General features: G+C 36.7%; 1 protein-coding gene across 1 annotated transcript; it reads left to right on the top strand.

Moving 5' to 3' along the window:
- The first annotated feature begins 3,905 nt into the window (after positions 1–3,905).
- On the top strand, positions 3,906–18,184 carry LOC148353892 (follistatin-related protein 1-like). Its single transcript, XM_088352001.1, has 9 exons — positions 3,906–3,920; positions 11,556–11,624; positions 12,245–12,334; positions 12,768–12,897; positions 16,127–16,156; positions 16,228–16,358; positions 16,457–16,575; positions 16,640–16,755; positions 17,649–18,184. Exons 1-9 carry the CDS (start codon positions 3,906–3,908, stop codon positions 17,771–17,773), a joined length of 825 nt encoding a protein of 274 aa, XP_088208127.1. The 3' UTR covers positions 17,774–18,184.
- Positions 18,185–19,240: the final 1,056 nt, after the last annotated feature.

The following is a 19,240-nucleotide window of genomic DNA, read 5'->3' as shown; positions in this document are numbered from 1 at the left end:
TGAGAACACACTATGTGTGTAAGAGGGGACGTTGGCGAGATGCTTTAGTAGAGCACTATCTCTCCCTCTCTCGCTCGCTCTCTTTCTCTCACAGTGGGTCTTTCCCTACTTTACTTGCCCTGGGCCGTGTCTCCGAAGGAAGTTGTCCTGGTGCCATGCTGCTGCTAACATACATGTGTGCTTGGATGCTTGCTTAAGCATTTGTGTATATCAGAGAGTGAGTTATTGTGTAGTGGTGAGTGTACGTCTCGTGTCGCGCAGAGGAAGTCATATATTGTATGAGGACACAATGGTTTCGGATCCAGGCCCAACATTCCCTCCTTGTCGCCCATTTCTTATCTTGCCACTGGTCGCCGGCACGCTAGCCTTAATGTGTGTGTATGTGAGTGCCTGCATGTGAGTAATTGGGAAGTCCTCATTGAAACCGGTGCTGTTATTTCAATAGGTCAATGCTACCCGAAGGTCATTTTGATTGGCTATCTAAGAACTATTGTGCAAAACATCAAGAGGATTCATTTGTGCATTAAAATGTTGGCGATTGAGAGTTAAAACTCAAAACCACTGAACATTAAGTTTACAATTAACAGTAAGTGTTGCCCTGATTTACTCTATTTTTGGGGACTATTTTACAGGCTCGAGATGTTGTTGCTGTCATGCACTTTCCGGACAAATTTCAACATAGTACCTTTTATCGATGTTTACTATGTTTTGTGTACTGTTACCCAATTCTAAATCTATCGCAACATGATTATCCTAGAAGGGGGATTACCATTGTTCCTTCCCTTTTTAAGGCGTCTTATTTTTCTCGTGCTGAGATTTTGAGTTTTTCCTTGCCCACATGTTTGTTTAAGATCAGGAAATGGTGTCATTGTAATTGTAGCCTGTGCAGTCCTTTCAGACCTCTCGTGATTAAGGGCTATACAAATAAGTGTGACTTGACATGACTTAACATCCACCATCATTCTAACCTGAATATGGTTTTGGATTGGTGTGGATGCAGTGAACATTGAATTGTTAATATTATTTGGGATTTAAATTCCCTTTTACAGGCAGATTTCAGATTTCCTTGTCATGCCCTAGGTAGGTTTACAAGATAGAGTTTTGGTTTTAAAGGGACAGCGTGTATTATTTGGCTACAAGCTGTCACTTTATTGTGTGTGAGTGCAATGTGACTGTATGTGAGTAATGGGGAAGTCCTCAGTGAAACCAGTGCCGTTGTTTCAATGCGTGAATGCAACCTGAAGGTCATTTTGATTAGCTATCTAAGAGCTATTGTGCGAACATCAAGAGGATTCATTTGTGTGTTAAAACCTCAGTGAACGAGAAGCTGGACCTGGTTTTGAATGCCGCTTGAGACATTAAGTTGGTTTTTTGCCTTTTCAAAGAGCGGCCATCTTCTATATATCTTAGAATAATCAATCTCATTGAGATTAATTGGAATGATTGATCATTCAAGTTTAACTTTACAAATAATACTATTTAATTGATTTTAAATTATCATTACCATTAATACTCAAAACCACCAAAACACATACCCTTCAACCTTAGCCAATTGATCCCCTTATTGATGATTGCAGTTCCACGATAATGAACACAACGCAGCACCTATTTACTCACAAGAAGAGAAACTGTAGAATAAGAACAAAGATAATTTGTTTTAACAAGTTTAATTTATGTACCACATAAACAACACCAACATTTCTTTCAGCATCCTTCTTAGTTCTTTGCCCACTTGCATACATTTTTGTGTTATTTAGGATTTCGCATTTCTACTATGATGTTGTCATCTGCTAACAGTGACCGAGACCATCCAGATAACGAATGAAATGGGCTAGATGAGTTTGGTCCTCTTTTTTCCTGTACAAAATTGCTACATGGCATAGACAATTTGAAATGGTTAAAAAAATGAATGAATTATGGGGAAAACGAAAAAATTGACAGGTAACATCCTTCATCATTTTGATCTAAATATGGTGTTCGGATTGTTGCAGGTGCCGAGAGCATTGAGTTATTAAGATCATTTTGGATTTAAATTCCCTTTTACAGGCAGATTTTGGTGACAAGCTTAGGGTAGAACCTCATGATAAAAATATGGTTTTAAAGGGTATTATTTGACCACTCAATGTCACTGTTTGGTGTAGTGCAATGGTTCCCAAACTATTACAGGCTGGCGCCCCCTTGGTTCCCCAGTGTATTTCTAGCCCACCATTCCTGCTAACTTATTAACACTACTGCTACAACTATTTATTACTCTTATTATAACATTTCACTTATTAACTTGCATAAATAAGAAGTGTTACCTCTAATCTATAACGCAGTTTTGGGGTTGGACACTATTAGACATTTTCATCTAGAGTCACAGCATTGGTTATTTCTTTGTGCCTTTGCGAACTTTTTCGTACAGCATGAAGGGCGCAAAAGCCGCTTTGATGGAGGTTTGTTACCTCCCAGTACAATTCTAGATGCACCTTCTTCGTCTTAATCTTTTGTCTTGTAATCCTATTTACATGCCATGATAATTTTTAAGCTGCTGGCACAAATCACTTGTGTTTCCTCTGGACCTAGTGACTACGCAAAAGTTAATTCTGCAACAGGCGTATTCTTCTGTTCCACGTCCGCTTCGTCAAAACCAAAATAGGTCAAAACAAGATATGGACCGCCCTTCTTCATTGCAAGCTTCGTTTCTTTGTCATTTGTTGACTCTGGGACTATGTTTACATAGCCCGCCATGACACTCAATGAGCTCACATGGTGGGTGTGGCATAGTGTTGTGCTTGCTAACTTTGAATCGCGTTTATTGGCTTTTATTAAAACTTGTTTCTGATTGGTCGGCACTTTTAAAACATGAACAGTAACAATTGTGGTTGGGCAAAACTCCATCACTCACAACAAAACACAGTGCTTTGCAGTTTCACAACCGCACTACATTTAAACTTCTGACTATGACTTTTTGCCTTTATTGCCTTTTTTTTTTTACAACTAGGAGATGCTTAATAGAACACAATGTCCCTTTAAGATTTTTTGGGATCTAAATTCCTTTCTATAAGCTTATTTCAGATTTCAGTGCCAAGTTTTGGTAGGGTTTATTGATAGAGTTGTGGTTTGAAGGTTAGAGTTTGGATAACATTTACTCAAACAGACTAAAACTAAAAAAATAAAATTCAAAGGTTCCATCCAATAGATGTCTGTTTGAGAAATGAAATGTTAATTTTTCAATGTTTTAATGTTTAAAAGACGTCATTAAGGCACATTTTCGGTTGGTTTGAATCAATGATAGAAAATTTAATGACGCATATTCTAGTAAACCTAAATTGATTCGTGTGTGAGTGCGTGTGTGTGTTTGTATGTGAAATCGATAAATATCTGCTTTTGTGTGGTGTGCTTTTGCGGGGTCTCTGGGTACCGTAGCTCCCGACCACTGACCACCCTAAGCAGCCAAATCTGATCTTACAACAGCCCAGCAACACCAGCCCATCTGCCTGTAAAAAAAAATTTTGGTACTACATTTGGATTACATTGGATGGTCTAAACATAACCATTGTTTTACATCTATTTTTGAGAAGTAAAGTCTATAACAGACCACACCAGAGTTAGCCCAAATCCAATATCAAAAACCCAGGGTGTAGGGTGGTTTGCCTTTCTATTTGGAGACAGCTGTACTGTTTACTTTTTTAGTTCGGTTTGATAATGACCACATCTCACATCAATAAAGTGGGACGAATCAAATATTCCAATCTTCGCTCTCAATCACCACAAAAACTGAAGAACTTTTTCTTAACTAAACTTGTGACAGAACCGAAGGGCCACTTCATCGCTGTGGGCTGGAGCAGTTTGCCGAACCCGTCCCTGCTGAATTGATTTCCGCAGTGGTCGCGCCATGTGACTACAAAAGTAAGTTTGGGAACATGGCCGCCAGTCTTGTAAGTCAAGTGACAGAAGCGGCATTGTTTTGTATTTGCGATGTGTGTCTTTGAATGCTGCACTCCATCAAAGAGCTTTTTAAAATTATATGTTTTGCTGATAAGCAGATAAAGCTAAGGTACATTGCTCTTAAGTTGACAACATTCGTCACATTTTACGCATCTGGAAAAATATTCAGGGTGCCTATTTTCCACATTTGGGGGCTCGTGGTTATACTGTATTGAAATGATTTTCTGCCTAAAGAAAATATCAACACTAATGACACGGTTGCAGCAAATCCATAAGATGTACATTTCGGTACACAACAGACAGCTTCATTCTAAAAAGGACATCCTTAACCCTAGATCCTCTAAAACGCATTCAGGAAATCTTCCAATTCTTGTCATTTTTATGTGTTACAGTGCTAGTAAAATTATTTTCAACTCACTCTTCCTTCAAATACAATGTGAAAAAATTAAGGGAAGTCAAGTCAAGTCACGTTTATTTGTATAGCCCTGAATCACAAGGAGTTTCAAAGGGCTGCACAGACTACAGATCATTGCAAACGACAGACTATTATTACGCCATCCCCTGATCTAAAACCTACATGAGGGCAAGGAAAAACTCAAGAACCTCAACATGAGGAAAATGAAGATACCTTGAGAAGGGACTGCACATGAGGTAATCCACCTTTAGAAAAATGTTATTTTTTTAAATACAGTACATTCAAACGTTTTTTAAAGGGACTCTGTATGATACTCGACCACTAAAAATCACTTTTTTTATGTAGTGCAACTGAAAATGTTTTGTTAGTCAAAGTGACCAAACCGCACCATTTTTTTTGTTAAGCCTTTCACAAGGTTTTTGATTTTTTTTTACCCTTAGCAGCAAGATGTCAAACAATCATGTTAGCTCCCTCTATGTGAGCCTCATTTTGACCTAGGAGTATTTAAAAGAAATGCTGATTTTTTCCCCCGATAGTTCATGTATTTATGCTTATTATTCAAGTTAATGTGGTCTTTTTTAACAAATGGTATTTTTTTTCCACCACTAGGAGTCCTTAAGTAATATTCAATGTTCATAAAATCACACAAATGTCCCTGAATTAATTGAATCACTGTGTTTTCCTCAAAACTTTTGACATTTTTTATACATTTACTTGTTTTATCATACATCGACATTGGTAAATGTATTCTTTTTTTTCTGGTCAGCATTGTATTTGACAATATTTTTCTTATGCTAAAAATAATGAATTACAACACAATTCGCTAAAATCCCTTTAGCCACGTCAATTCAAAGTTGAGAAATGAAAAAAATGTCAAATGACTTGCTGTGTATGATTATTTAATTTCAGTGTTTTCTTTCTGATACTTCAAGTTTAAAACTAGAAGGTAAACGGGTGAATAATAAAAGAAAATCAATAGTATATTATTCAATGCCAAAATTGAATGAACAAAATAAGGTTATTATCTACTTTTGTTGTGCTACAATATACTTTTGTGTAAAAGGGAATATGTTATAAGGCATGACCTTTTCATATCCAGTCCGCATTTAGCTGTTCTAAGGAAAAAGTTGGCTTTTTTTTGTTACACAAGGAGCATTTTGATGTGGTCTCGATTTAGTTTCTGAGTAAAATAGCTTCATGTCTCAATTTTGCCGAACTGATGCCTATTTACCAAACAGCTGAAAATAGTTAGCGAGTTGAATTGAATTCAGCATGAGCTGTACCAAAGCTGAATTTTCGGATGGTAGACCACTGTCTTGGTCTTTGTGCTGTTTTCTCCCTTAGCTTTGGGAAATCTGCTATTCAATCATAAGACTAAATTCTAGAATGATGTGGCCAAAAAAAGCAACTTAAAGAATCCTTCAGTCTGGTATTATAGGGTTGTAGAAATACCCTGCTTCAGGCTCCAACTTCATAGGCAATGTTGTAAATTGTTTAGTTCACGTGAAAAAAACATGCTCAAACTCATGTTCTTGTCAGAACTTCAAGCATGTCTTTCTTGATGATCAGTTCAACAATACACAACAACCACAACCGAGAGAAGGATGGGGAAAAACGAGTTGAACTAAAATAACCAAGTCAAGTCAAGTCAAATTTATTTATATAGCCCTTAATCACAAAAATGTCTCAAAGGACTGCACAGGATTACAATAACACAATTACCTGATCTTAAACCAACATGCGGGCAAGGAACAACTCAAAACCTCAGCGTGAGGAAAAAGAGAACCCTTAACGATAAAGATGAAACCAACAAAACAAAGTACAGGGCCAGAGTGGGTCACACCCGTGTATAAGGTCCGTCTGGGCCATTATTCAGGATTAGCTCTCAAACTTGCACCTGAAATGGTTTTATACATAAGAGTGAAATATAAGGGTTTCGTAAAGATAGGTCAAATACGCTCGCTAACTGTAATGAATCATTCTCATAAAGGCTTTCATACAAGTGGGTGACCAACTCTTCACACATTCGTGTGTAAGCAATTTGATATGTGTTTATGAGAGCATTTCAGTACTTTAGATTCGGTTGCAGCAATGAACCGACAAAATCGATTAAAATCGATGATTAAAAGTGTCGGCAACTAATTATACCATTGATTCTTTCTATCACGTGATTTATGAGCCATCAATAACGTTAAATCAATGCAAATTAGAGTGCACACCATTTTCTTGTGACGTTGGGAATTTTAGTACTGCTTTGGTCAGACAGTTTTTATAAAAAAAGTCGTGTTCAATTTTTTATAATGTACTACATTTTAAACATCGCATCATTTACAAACAAAATTGACATGAAAGTTTAACTTTTTAATGTTTGACTGTTTAATCACGAAACAAAGTAAACAATTTTCAAGGGAACGGACAAAAACATAGAGAAAAACAATCAGAAAATAAGTATAAAAGAAATAAAGTAAAAAGAAAATCATAAAAATGACATGTTTGACTCTACCCAAGAGCAATCTTCCCTCTGATCTTCCACTGGTCTGAGCGTTCACACAAAGTCGGTGAGCAACGCTTGAAACAACAGTGAGCAACAGCAATCCAAAGTGTGGCAACTAAATCATTATCAAACATGTCCAAAACTTGACATTTTGCGGAGTTTCCGGCAATGCAAAAATATTTTTCACTTTTGAATTAATTGAATAATGTACTATTGCAAAGGTTGTTCGGTCATTTGTTTTTACAATTCTTTCACAAGATTTCCATTTTTTTTTTTCCTGGTATCTTTTGTCGCATAATACTAACATTTTTGGGGGCTCATTTAGTCCGTTGCACGATACACAACTGTATATAATTACATTTTTTTAGGGGAAGTACAATGTTGGCAACAAGATTGACTTGATATAATTGGAAATTATTTTAATGCAACACAAATGTTTTCTTCTTTTTCCCTGTTTTTTTCTAGTTTTTTTTAAAAATTTCTTAAAAAAAGTCTCATTGTGTTTATTTTTTTCCGAGCTGTTACTTTTTAATTCTACATAATATTTGGTCATGTTGGGATTAAAGAAGCAAAAACAACCTGAAGAGCCGTTTAGGACCCGAAAGAGCCGGTTCCTTTTAGTGAGTCGAGCCGAAGAAGCCTGTTCTCGAAAAACTCTACTAGCTTTACTCAACTTCGTTCTACTTCCACATTAACTTCAAAAGACTGCATTTATAACACAGCGTCAGGGTAACCCGTGTATTTTTACCTTCATGCACCGTAACTTTGACTTAATTCGCTTCTTCATTAGCAATTTCGAGCCCTGATTTTTGTGAGCTGGCTAGATTTTCTTGTGCGCAGAAAAGCTCTGGGCAGTGCGCAATTGCGCACACACGCAGCTTAGAGGGCACATAGCCTAAGAGGCAAATTCTTGAGCATATATCATTTTCATATCGGCAAGTTTTATAATATTTTAAAATTCAACCCTAAAACAAATTTGTTGACATCTTCAAAAGAGGGTTTTTGATTATCTATTTTTTGTGGATAAAACAAATCTACACAAATTGAAATGTATTGCTTTTTCTCTTTTTGTTTTGTATGATAAGTCCAAATTTAATGTGATCTGTGGATAAGGCGGTAAAAAGAGAGTATATTACATTTTTGCAGGTGTATAGCATAGATTTATATGCATTTTTTAGAATATTTTGTTTTGTGCACTATCGTCTATCTGTCCTCAACTTTAATATTTAAATGAACAGGAAGGAAATGAGAAATCCGATTCATCAATTAGAAAATAATCGACCGATTCATCGATTGTGAAAACAAACGTTAGTTGCAGCCCTCCTGTAGATGTAAATGTGATTATGAGAGAAATTTTCCAGGGTGTGTGAAAGCATTCTTGTTTAGGAATGTCTTTCACCTATGTTTATGTAACAAAACTAGTTTTTATGAAAACATCAAAATAATTTGTCTTAGTGTGTTTTACCGATATTTATGAATACAAGTGTTTGACCAGTAAATATCCAACCTTTCGAGACGATTTCAGTACTTTTCGTGAATGTGTTTGCCCTATCATATGATCAAAACATTTTAATCTTATTTATGAGAGCATTTCAGCTGCAGTTGTGAGAGACAATGCTGTATTATGGCCTGGACGGCAGTCCATACTCTTGCATGTGTTGCATGTGTGCGAGGGCATGAGGTGAGGCAAAGCAGATAAGCCCACGCCTGGCTGGTGTCAGCAGTGACACAGATGAAGCGCCCCCTAAAAATAAAAATTGAGTAAACTAAGTGGAGCCCTTTTTGCATTACGTGACAATAGACGTGTGAAATATGTACTTGCACTCACATGCACGTACAAATAGAATGTGAACAGCAGAAGGGGCCAGTTAATCGATTCCTATACATTTTTCCGTGGTTACTCCTAAAGCTGCTGTGAGCCTCAGTCAACTTTTAGTACTGAATTATTTTTGGTAGAATGCCAATCATAAACAATTTACAGTCACTTTTGCACCGGCAAATATTTGATTTGACTAGAGATTTCTAATACTAATACTCATTACAACGTCTTGATTGTTACAAGTCAGATGAGGCAGGGGAGGCTCTGCCTCACCTGTCATAATGTAAATATAAAATTTGAAATATATTAAGTATTTAGATATTTTTCAAAGTTAGATTTCTTCCGAATTGAACTTCTCAATTATTAGGTTTTCTTTTTCAAAATCACAGAATTTTCGCATTATATTGTTGTGGAGTGCTCTTCCCCCTGAGATTCGGTCTGCAACCTCAGTGGAACTGTTTAAATCTAGGCTTAAAACACACTTCTATTCCATAGCGTATGAATGACCTATATTTCACCTTGACAATATCTGTATTATTTGTTATTGCAACATCCGTTGCAGCCTGGTCATCATGGAAAGGGGATGACCTCATGTGTGGTCCCTTCTCAAGGTTTCTTCATTTCCCTTATGTTGAGGTTTTTGAGTTTTTCCTTGCACTCATGTAGGTTTTAGATCAGGGAATGGTGTAATAATAGTCTGTACTTTGCACTAATCTGTGGTCTTTGCAGTCCTTTGAGACTCCCTGTAATTAGGGGCTATACAAAAAACATGACTATTATAAATACAATTATGTAACGTATTAATTACTGCGCTAAGCGTCTGCAGATGCAGAGTGAGACATGCAATTATCTTGTCTCATGGCAGAGGGCGATTGTGAGACCAAAGATTAGGATTTAGCACACTCCCCAGCCCATAACAATAGAATCAGTGATAGTATTAGCAAGCTAACACGAAATTAAGACATCAAGTTTTTTTTTCACATTGCATAGTCTTTATCATAATGCAGGATTACCTATTTATTAAGGATTTAATTCAAAAGAAGCTGTGCTTAGACTTCTTTTATTAGCCAAGGTAAGACAATAAAATGTTATTTTGCCACAGTTTATAGATTCCTTTCATACTCTGGCATTTAAACGATGAATAATATGTAGGTTTATTCACTTGAAAATTTGACTGCGCCTCTCCAGACACAAACCTTTCCTCACATCACTGCTGATTACTGATGCCACATACTCATACCATTAGAAGATAAACTACCCTTCAATCTTTAGTCAAAAGGCTATATTTCTTAACACAAACCATTAAGCAACAACCATAATTTGTATTCATTTAATGGCAATTAACCATTTTAAAATGTTGGATTGGCACTGAATAGTGGTATTGCTACTGACATCGACTACTAACTATAGTTGGAATATCCATCCATCATCTGCACCGCTTATCCTTAGTAGGGTCGCGGGGGCGCTGGAGCCCATGCCAGCCATTTCGGGCTGTGGGCAGGGGACACCCTAACCTTGTCGCCAGTCAGTTGCAAGGAACACAAAGAAACACAACTCACTCGCTTGATCACACCTAGGGACAATTTGGACCGGCCAATTAACCTGACATGCATTTTTTAGAATGTCAGGAAACCCACACAGGCACGGGAAGAGCATGCAAACTCCACACAGGAAGGCTGATAGCTAGATTTGAACCCATGACCTCAGAACTGTGGCAAACGTGCTAACCACTCAGCTGTCGTGCCGCCCACTAGTTGGAATATATGTTTTCTAAAAAACATTTGGGCACCAATACCAATACCTGCAATTGGTACTTTAATAGGAACAATTGTTTCATGTGTGCTCTACTTGTTCAGGTTTGCTTTTATAAATATTGCTTCTGATTAAGGAGTTGGAGAGACAGTGAGTGTTGAAAAATCATGGGAAAATCATCATAATAATAGGTGGGATTGTGGAGTGGGGGGATGAGAGGTGCAATGGGGGTGTTGCTGACAGCTGGTGTGTCTGGTGTCCGTGGCTGCATCTCTTCTCCTTTCTGTCGTCATTTTTTTATTATGATGCAGCATCTTGGGGAAGCAGGTGCTGGTGAGTAGAAGTAGTGGCGTGAGAAGAAACGTCTAAAACTTTGGATTGTAAAACGTTTCATTGTATTCATCTTGGAATATTACTGGAAGGAGATTTCTAGGTAAGTCTTTTGCCATTGGCATCTAGAATCAAAATAGTCTGTATTGTCATTGAGAACAAAGTAGTCAACTATGTTTGCAGCAGGATTAAACATGGCACTCTAGGATAATAAATGTAATAAAGAAAAGAGAAAAATAAGATTTTAAAAAAGAATGTTGAAGGATCAATAGGCAAAAATATTTACGAGGTAATGCGTGGAGATTGGCCTAAGTTGTAAGTGCATCAAAACAATTGTGCATTGAAAAACATAATTGCATAACACTGAGAAGGCTTTTTATTTAGTTGACCATCGCACATACATTTATTGAAACTTATGTTTCATTTATTTTATTTGTAATCCGTATGCATGGAGAACCTTATTGTAGCACTGTGTCAATTTTCGTTTTCAATCAACAATAAGGGAGACGCACTAAATTAAAAAAAAAGAAGAAAATCAGATTACAATGCTACATACAGAAGAGGACAAGTACCAATATCAAGCTAATATATCCTGTGACCATTTTATGAACAAAAACTAAAAAATAGAAGCATAGAAAAAGTACATTCATATGTTTTTACTGTTACCTTTATGAAAAATGCCTTTATGAATAATTCGGTCTTTCTGCAAATGATCTTTTCACATGTATTAAGGGTTTCGGGACTTCCATATGTTACGTCCTCAGAAGTTCATTGTTAATGATAAACGTTTTCAAATAGGTTTGACTCTCTTGCAGATGTTGGCCATAGCTTTCCTGTTGCAACTTCTTGCCTCACGTGCTCTCCGTGCCTCACCTGTTAGCAAGGTAACCGCTATCTCAAACACTCAATGATTAAATACATATTACATGGTTAATGACAACTGTTTTGTATGACAGTTAAGACTTTTTTAGACGTGTTCTTGGCGATTTTGTGCTTTTCTGGTGATTATAAATGTGTTTAGATCTTTTAAAGTTGCATAGAAATAAATTAACCGCAATTAGAAGAAACCCAAGCATACACCGTCTGTAGAATTTCATTAAGGATGAAAATATAATATAGTAGGTTACACCTGCTTTAATAACTTGGAAATAAGAGATATATCACAGTTGTACTGATGAAATTAGAAGTGTGCTATAATAACTACAATAATTTACATTACTTTTGTGAGGATTTCTCTCAATGAGTACAGAAAGAGATTTATATTTAAGGTTTTCCTCACCATGATTGCGACTATTAGTGTGTGGGGACGGGGGGTGTGGTGTGCATGTCTTTGTGTGAATGTTGCATCCCTCCTTTAGGTGTTCAGACTTTCCAGCTGCACACTCTTTGTCATTAAAAATAGGCTCCCATCGGGAGTTCAAAGTTCAACGTCCCCACTCTGGCTCTCACACGCATTCTTGCAACACTGAGCAAACAAAAGTGATGGCAATAAATCTGATTTCAGGATGAGTCCATCTGTGCTAGAACTTTCTGCGGCGCCGGGCGAGAGTGCGTTTCCACCGACAGAGGCGAGGCGGTCTGTCGCTGTTTGCAGGTTGGAACAAAAAAACACTTACACAGTGATGTGCAGTTAGGGGAGGCAAGGGAGGCTGCGCCCCACCTGTTATCATTGAAATATAAAAACAAAAACATAATACTAGTCGTTATGTCTATTCCGTGTTAAAATTATTTCTCATTTGACTTCACAATGTTTTGATTCACTTTTTCAAAATCACCGAATTTTCTCAATGGTAAAATTAATACGATTGCTATCTTAAGTGTTACGGTGCTGATTGTCTGAAATTGCTTTCTTGTCTTGCAAATCAAATGATGGATAAAATGTAGGTCCATTCTTTTGTAGATCTGGCTGTGCCTCACCAGACACGAACCTCACTGCAAGTCGCTAACACAATAATGATGGATTTCATTATATTTGTGCATTTTTTTGTTGCACCATTTAACAAAATGGGCTTCTGCTTGGGTTGCAGCAATGCGAAAGCCGGGAACACTGGGTGTGCGGCAGCAACAGCAAGAGCTACCAGAACCACTGCGAGTTGCACAGAGACGCATGCATCACAAAGACCAAGATGCACGTGGAGCATGTGGGACTTTGTAAGGGTATGCAAAACTTCTTCAACTTCGCAATGCTGATGTATTTATTTATTTATTTATTTTTAGCTCTGAGTTAGTCCTCTTAGTTAGTCAGTCCCCACCATGAATTAATCACAAAATTGTTCAGCTGTGATGGCTTAAAGGTTCCTGACATCTTTAGATTACAGCACAACCAAATGGGGTCTTTTACTTTTTATAACAGTGGATTTATGACTGCATATAAAGTTAAAAGGCAAAAAAGTTGGATTGTGGTGATTTACTAGGACAAATCAGTGTTTTTCTGACAACTGTGGGGGTATTTTTTTTTACATCTTCGGTGACATAATTAAGGATTTGTCGTTGGAATATATTGGATACTCATATTATGTGTTCTTTCTTGCACCTATCTTTAATGCCTGAAAAAAAATGGAAAGATTGAAATTAGGTTTATTGCAAAACGTAACACAAATCAAAACATTTGCCAAATCCTACACGTTTGTCCGGATTTTTTCTCGACAATCTCTGAATTGCAGTTTTGACGATGTTTAGTCTTGGGATGATCAAGTGGCAACATAAAAAAATCAAGTGAATACAGTATATGTTAAATTAGAATTGAAAAACTGTTGAGGCTCACAGTTTGTTGAAAATGTTTAAAACTCAATACCTATACTTGTTTGATGTTTTGTGTGTGTGTGTGTGCAATTATTTGGAGTCGTGGGCCGCATGTGACACATGTTATACTTCTTTTTAAGCAAATAAGTTTCATCAAAATGGTTTTGAAATGACCACAATTAGAGCAAAATAGTATATTAGGTCCCTGTTTAAATCACTTCATTTGTTATTTAGTTTTGAAATATTGCTGTGGGTTTTTTTCAGTTTCTTTTTAGTATTTCTGTAGTCGGATTTTTATCAAAGTTCTGTCGTTTTTTCTAGTGTTACTGTAGTTTTACTTTTGTCGTATTTCTGGAGTAAGTTTATGTCGTATTTTCATAGTAGTATTTTTTAGTATTTCTGTCGTACTTTTGTTGTATTTCGTAAGTAGATTATTTTGTTGTATATCTGTAGTATTTTCATAGTATTTTTGTATTATCACAGTTTTTTGTTGACAGTATTTTTGTAGTATTACTGTAGTAATATATTATTTTTTTGGGATTTTTATACTATCTCTGTTGTATTTTGTAGTATTTCTATATAATGATGTTTGTTGTATATCTGTGGTGTTTCTATATTACTTATGTAGAGTAGTTTTACTATAGTTTTATTTTTGTAGTATTTATATAGGTGTAATTTGCAGTATTTCTGTTGTAAACCTCTTGTAGTAGTATTTTGGTAGTAATATTTCACTAGTAGTTTTTTATATTATAGTATTATGTATTGGTATTTTTTTAGTATTTCAGGAGAACTATAATTGATGTATTTCCAAAGCTGTATTTTAGTAGAATTTTTTAAGATTATTTGGTAGTATTTGAATAGTATCATTTTCTGAGTAAATAGTTCTGTTGTAGTATTTTGTAATATGGTATTACTGTAGTAGTATTTTGTAGTAATGCTATACTATTTTTTATTTTCAGAATTAAAGAAAAATAATATATGAGGTCCCTGTTTTTAAAAACTATATTTGATATTTAGTTTTGTAGTTATTGTGTAGTGTTTTTGTTGTATTTCTGTATTTTTGAGTGGACACACATAGTGTCAATGGGGACAATGTTGGCCCAAAATAGTTGACCACTCTTAATGGCCCCACTAGCAGTTGCGGCGCCCCTAAGCAGCCGCTTCATTCGCTTATGCCTGTATCTATGCATCTGCGTAACTATATACAGAAGCCATATCCCCCTAGTGGGTGGTGGCTTGACTCCAAAACACACTCATATTCACAAAACATCCATTCCCCTTCGCTCTTCCCAACCTGACACCGAACAATAGGGCCCAAAGCACAAAAAGGTGTGAATTGCTGTGTCGTGCAACCTTTCATCAGCAGAGAGGGCCGACAACATACACTGATTTACCCCATCTCCATCATAAGTGTTGATATCAGGAAGTAAAAGTGAATAATTTGGGGTAATAATTTCGCTGTAATGTTGGATTTTACTATATTTGTACTATATTATAACTAGATTTTCAAGTTTTCCTATAGTTTTATCATGTTTTACCATGTCATGAGTGAAAATTATCTCCTAGAACAAAAGATTTTGCTACGTAAATAATTAAAATCATACATTTCTTATTCAAGAATTGTATTTTCTTTTTAAATATATTTCCCTGTACTACATCATTAGCAAATTATTAGTAATTTTCTGCCATTGACTGATATGGATAAATACAAGTTACTCTGCTGATCACTGGAACAAAGCATAGTTACTGAACAGTGGCATGCTTTTTTGCACAGATAAAATCTGACAATTTCCTGTGGCACGCAAAAGAGGGTCTCACTAGTGTGCCCTGAGACACTCGTTTAAAAACAATGATCTAATTTACCAGAGTGGGATTTAAAAAAAAAAAACATCTACTTTGGGTATAAGACCAGGGGGTGATGGGTTTCTCCGTGTCAATGAGATGTTATGTTTACCAATTGAAACATTCACAGCCTGCCTTCAACATTGCTAAAATTCGTCCTATGCTGTCTCAGTCGGATGCGGAGATTATAATTCACGCATTTGTTAACTTTCGTCTCGATTACTGTAATGCACTACTCTCCAGTCTCCCGAAGTTCAAAATCAAGAGCTTTCAGCCTTCAGCTGGTACATTATCCCGATTTTAACTAACCTGCATTGGCTCCCTGTTGGCTTAAGATGTGATTTTAAGGTTATGTTGGTAGAATACAAAATCATGCATGGACTTACTCCCTCATATCTTTCAGATATAATTTTGCCCTTTGTTCTGGTCCGGAGCCTTCGCTCTGAAAATGCTGGTCTACTAGTGATCCCAAGAGCCAAGAAGAGATCCGCAGGTTCGGGAGCGTTCTCCATTCGGGCCCCGGTGCTGTGGAATGCTCTTCCCCCAGAGATTCGATCTGCAACCTCAGTGGAAGTGTTTAAATCTAAGCTTAAAACACACTTCTATTCTATAGCATATGAATAACCTATATTTCATGTTGACAATATCTGTGTATTATTTGCCCACATGTAGGTTTTAGATCAGGGGATGCTGTCATAATAGTCTGTGGTTTCAATAATCTGCGGTCTGTGCAGCCCTTTGAGACTCTTTGTGATTAAGGTCTATACAAATAAACTTGACTTGACTTTGTTTCTTTTCACAGAAAACACATCAAAGCCTGATCTGAGTCCAAGTAAGAGCAACTTCAAATGCTCATTTCCTCTTGGAGAGTTTTTTGTTGACATCCCTGTTACGTACTTGCAGCGGTTTGTTTTTCTTCTGATCGAGATTGGCTGAGGGATCGAGTGATCCAGTGGATCCAGTCGGAGGTTGCCTCCGACAACAAGACTATTTACGCTACGACTGTCACAGACCTCATGCAAATTTACTTTCAGGTGTCAATTTTTTACGTGTTCTTGTTCACTTTCTTACAGTATTTCAATGGAGCAATTTGACCAATTGTGTTATTTGTTTTGTCATTAACTCGCTCCAGATGTACGACAACGGAGATTCACAGCTTGATTCCGTGGAGTTCCTGAGTTTCCTGGAACATAATGGAACGACCCTCAATCTCACGTCCTCCGACAGTTCCAGGACCGACCTGCTTCTCAGGTTAAAGCAATTTGCAAAAGTCGGACGCTGTCCGAAGATGAATATCTTAAAGTTTTCTGTTTAGCGGGTCTCTGTGTGTGGACGCATTGATCCAGCTGTCCGACGAAAACGCAGATTGGAAGCTGAGTTTGTCGGAGTTCATCAACTGTTTGACACCAAGCTTTCGCCCGACAGAAAGAAGTAAACCTGCAACACTTGCACACATTCATTCTATTTATAGAACTTAAAGGGACATTGCGTCTTATTTGGCGCCTCTTAGTGGTAAAGAAAACTTCATTGTTTAGACAAAAATAATATTAATTTGAATAATAAGCAAAAAGAAATTTACTATCATATAAAAAAAAATTTACTTTAGAAATTCTATTCATTTGACATAGCATGAAGCTCACCCACGGGGAGCTGACATAATTGTCTGTCATCTTGCTGTTGAGGGTACTCCCAAAAAACTAAAACCTTGTGAAAGACTGGACAAAAAATAGTGCCATTCACCTTGAGTGTCCCTACTTTGCATTCTTCCTAGTGCTTTAAAACACTAGTTTTTGGTTGCACTACACATTACATCAAGGGTCTCCTACGTGGTTCAGGCGAACACTAAGTAGCCACCTAAAAAAGTTGAGTAGCCCGCAGATTGGTTCTGAAAATAACTCACCAGTGATGGATCAATGGGATTTTTAGGAAACTTGATTTCCAACCTATTCTAACCCTCCTTCTAGTCAATTATTTTATTAATTCTCATAAACCTGGTAATAACATAATAGAAACACAATAACAACATAGTAATAACACGATAACCTTTTATCTTAGAAATGCATATCCAACTCGTAGTCCTTCGTGCTACTCAGTAACAAAAAAAGTATCTTCTGGCTTCAAAAGGGTTGGTGACCTAGATTGATACAGACTCCTCTATTGGGTAAATATTACACAGTGCCCCTTTAAATGTCTTTTTCTGAAATGCAAATTAAGTCCAATTTTGAACGTTTTCTTTTCATATAGACATCGTAGTTTGTATGTCCATTGTGTCCTTTAGCAATCCTTGAAGTGCCATGTTCTTATCTTGCCAATTGTGATTGCAGAGTGCACGTTGGAAGACGAGGTGGTGGCTGATGGCGCTGAAACCAGGACAGGGTGCAACAAGTGTGTGTGCGCGTGTGGAAATTGGGTGTGCACAGCTCTCACATGCCAAAATGTTCATGTATAAAAATGTATTTGGTGCTTTGCTGTGGAGCAAGAGCTACTACTTTGTTACCAATGAGTGCAAAAGGTTACCACTTTGATATGCTTTTTTGTAATAACTGTCATTACTATTTTATTACTATCTCATTACTATGTTTTTGCTAAGTTGTTATTATCAGTAATGGGACCAATACAGACTTAATCAGTATCTACTTCTTTGTCATTAAAAGGGCAACCAGTTTTTTTTTGCTTCTCTGAAATAACAACTGTTATGTTAATGCTAATTTGTTATTGTTATTATTATACTACATTATTTCTCTCCTGTAATTATTAGGACTGGGGCCAATACAGGCTCTGTGAACCATAAAAACATATAACAGATTCCCTAATTCAGAATATATATCGAGAATCATTATTAAAGGGACAGCGTTTATTATTTAGCACCTCCAAATGGTAAAGAAAACCACTATTCCATAAAAAAATTATATTTAAATAATAAACAAATGAACTGTCATATAAACGTGTATTTCTTTTTAATACTCGTTGGTCAAGAATATGTATTTATTTGACATAACCTGAGGCTCACTAAGAGGGAGCTGACATGATTGTCCGCCATCTTGCTGCTAAGTGTAGCCCAGAAAATCAAGAACTTTGTGAAAAGCCGAGCAAAAAAATGAGAAGAAGAATGGTGCAGTTTGGTCACTTCGAGTCTCCATATTTGTATTATTCATTGTGTTTTGTAGCACTCATTTTCAGTTGCATTACACCATACAGTGGCATCTAGTGGTCAAATCATACATACTGTTGCTTTAAGAATAAATGTTGTACAAAAAGACAGTAATTGTTAAAGGTGACTTATTTGTTAGAAAAAAGACACTTTCTATAACTTTTTCCATTGTTAACATTTTTGAATTTCCTAGAAAATCACAATGAACTATTTTCGGATTCAGTCGGAGATATGCATACCCCCTGGGTCTTCTATGGGCAGCACATGGGTGACCTCTGCTGTAGAGTATCTATTCTGTAGTACTGCGCCTAAATATTGTAAAAGAGATACTTATACAAAGGAAATTCCAGTCTATATGCAGCTACTTTTTTTTCTATGTTTTTAAAACTGCTGCTTACAATGCGATTTGGCTTTTTCTGTGTATATATTAATGCGAATTTAATCAATATTCACTGCTGTGCTAGTTGTTTTAGATTGACAGCTGTGGACACAGTCCACAAACGTGTGTCTTAATCGCGGCACAATGTGTTACTCCTCTCTACTAAACATTTCCCCGCTGTTTTTTTTTAAATGTTAAAAATGGACGTGTGTCACAGACCAGAAACGGAGACAGGACCCATTAGCGATCGTTTTTACTCAGTTTTATTGAGAAAGAGAACAGTGCTTGCTTCCACGATGATCGTCGGGTAGCTGATGGCAGGAACGGGGAAGTGGCACTTCCGTGTCGAGCAAGGATAGTTGAAGGCAGTGGGAAAACTAGTCGAT

The sequence above is a fragment of the Urocampus carinirostris genome, chromosome 13, assembly GCF_059441175.1.
Source record: "Urocampus carinirostris isolate Australia breed hairy pipefish chromosome 13, RoL_Ucar_1.0, whole genome shotgun sequence".
Lineage (NCBI taxonomy): Eukaryota > Metazoa > Chordata > Actinopteri > Syngnathiformes > Syngnathidae > Urocampus > Urocampus carinirostris.
This window is presented reverse-complemented; position numbering and strand designations above follow the sequence as displayed.

Coding starts and splice junctions, on each gene's coding strand:
- LOC148353892 (XM_088352001.1), top strand. Junction 16,359..16,456: donor TCATGCAAATTTACTTTCAG/GTGTCAATTTTT, acceptor AACTCGCTCCAG/ATGTACGACAACGGAGATTC. Junction 16,756..17,648: donor CTTTCGCCCGACAGAAAGAA/GTAAACCTGCAA, acceptor TTGTGATTGCAG/AGTGCACGTTGGAAGACGAG.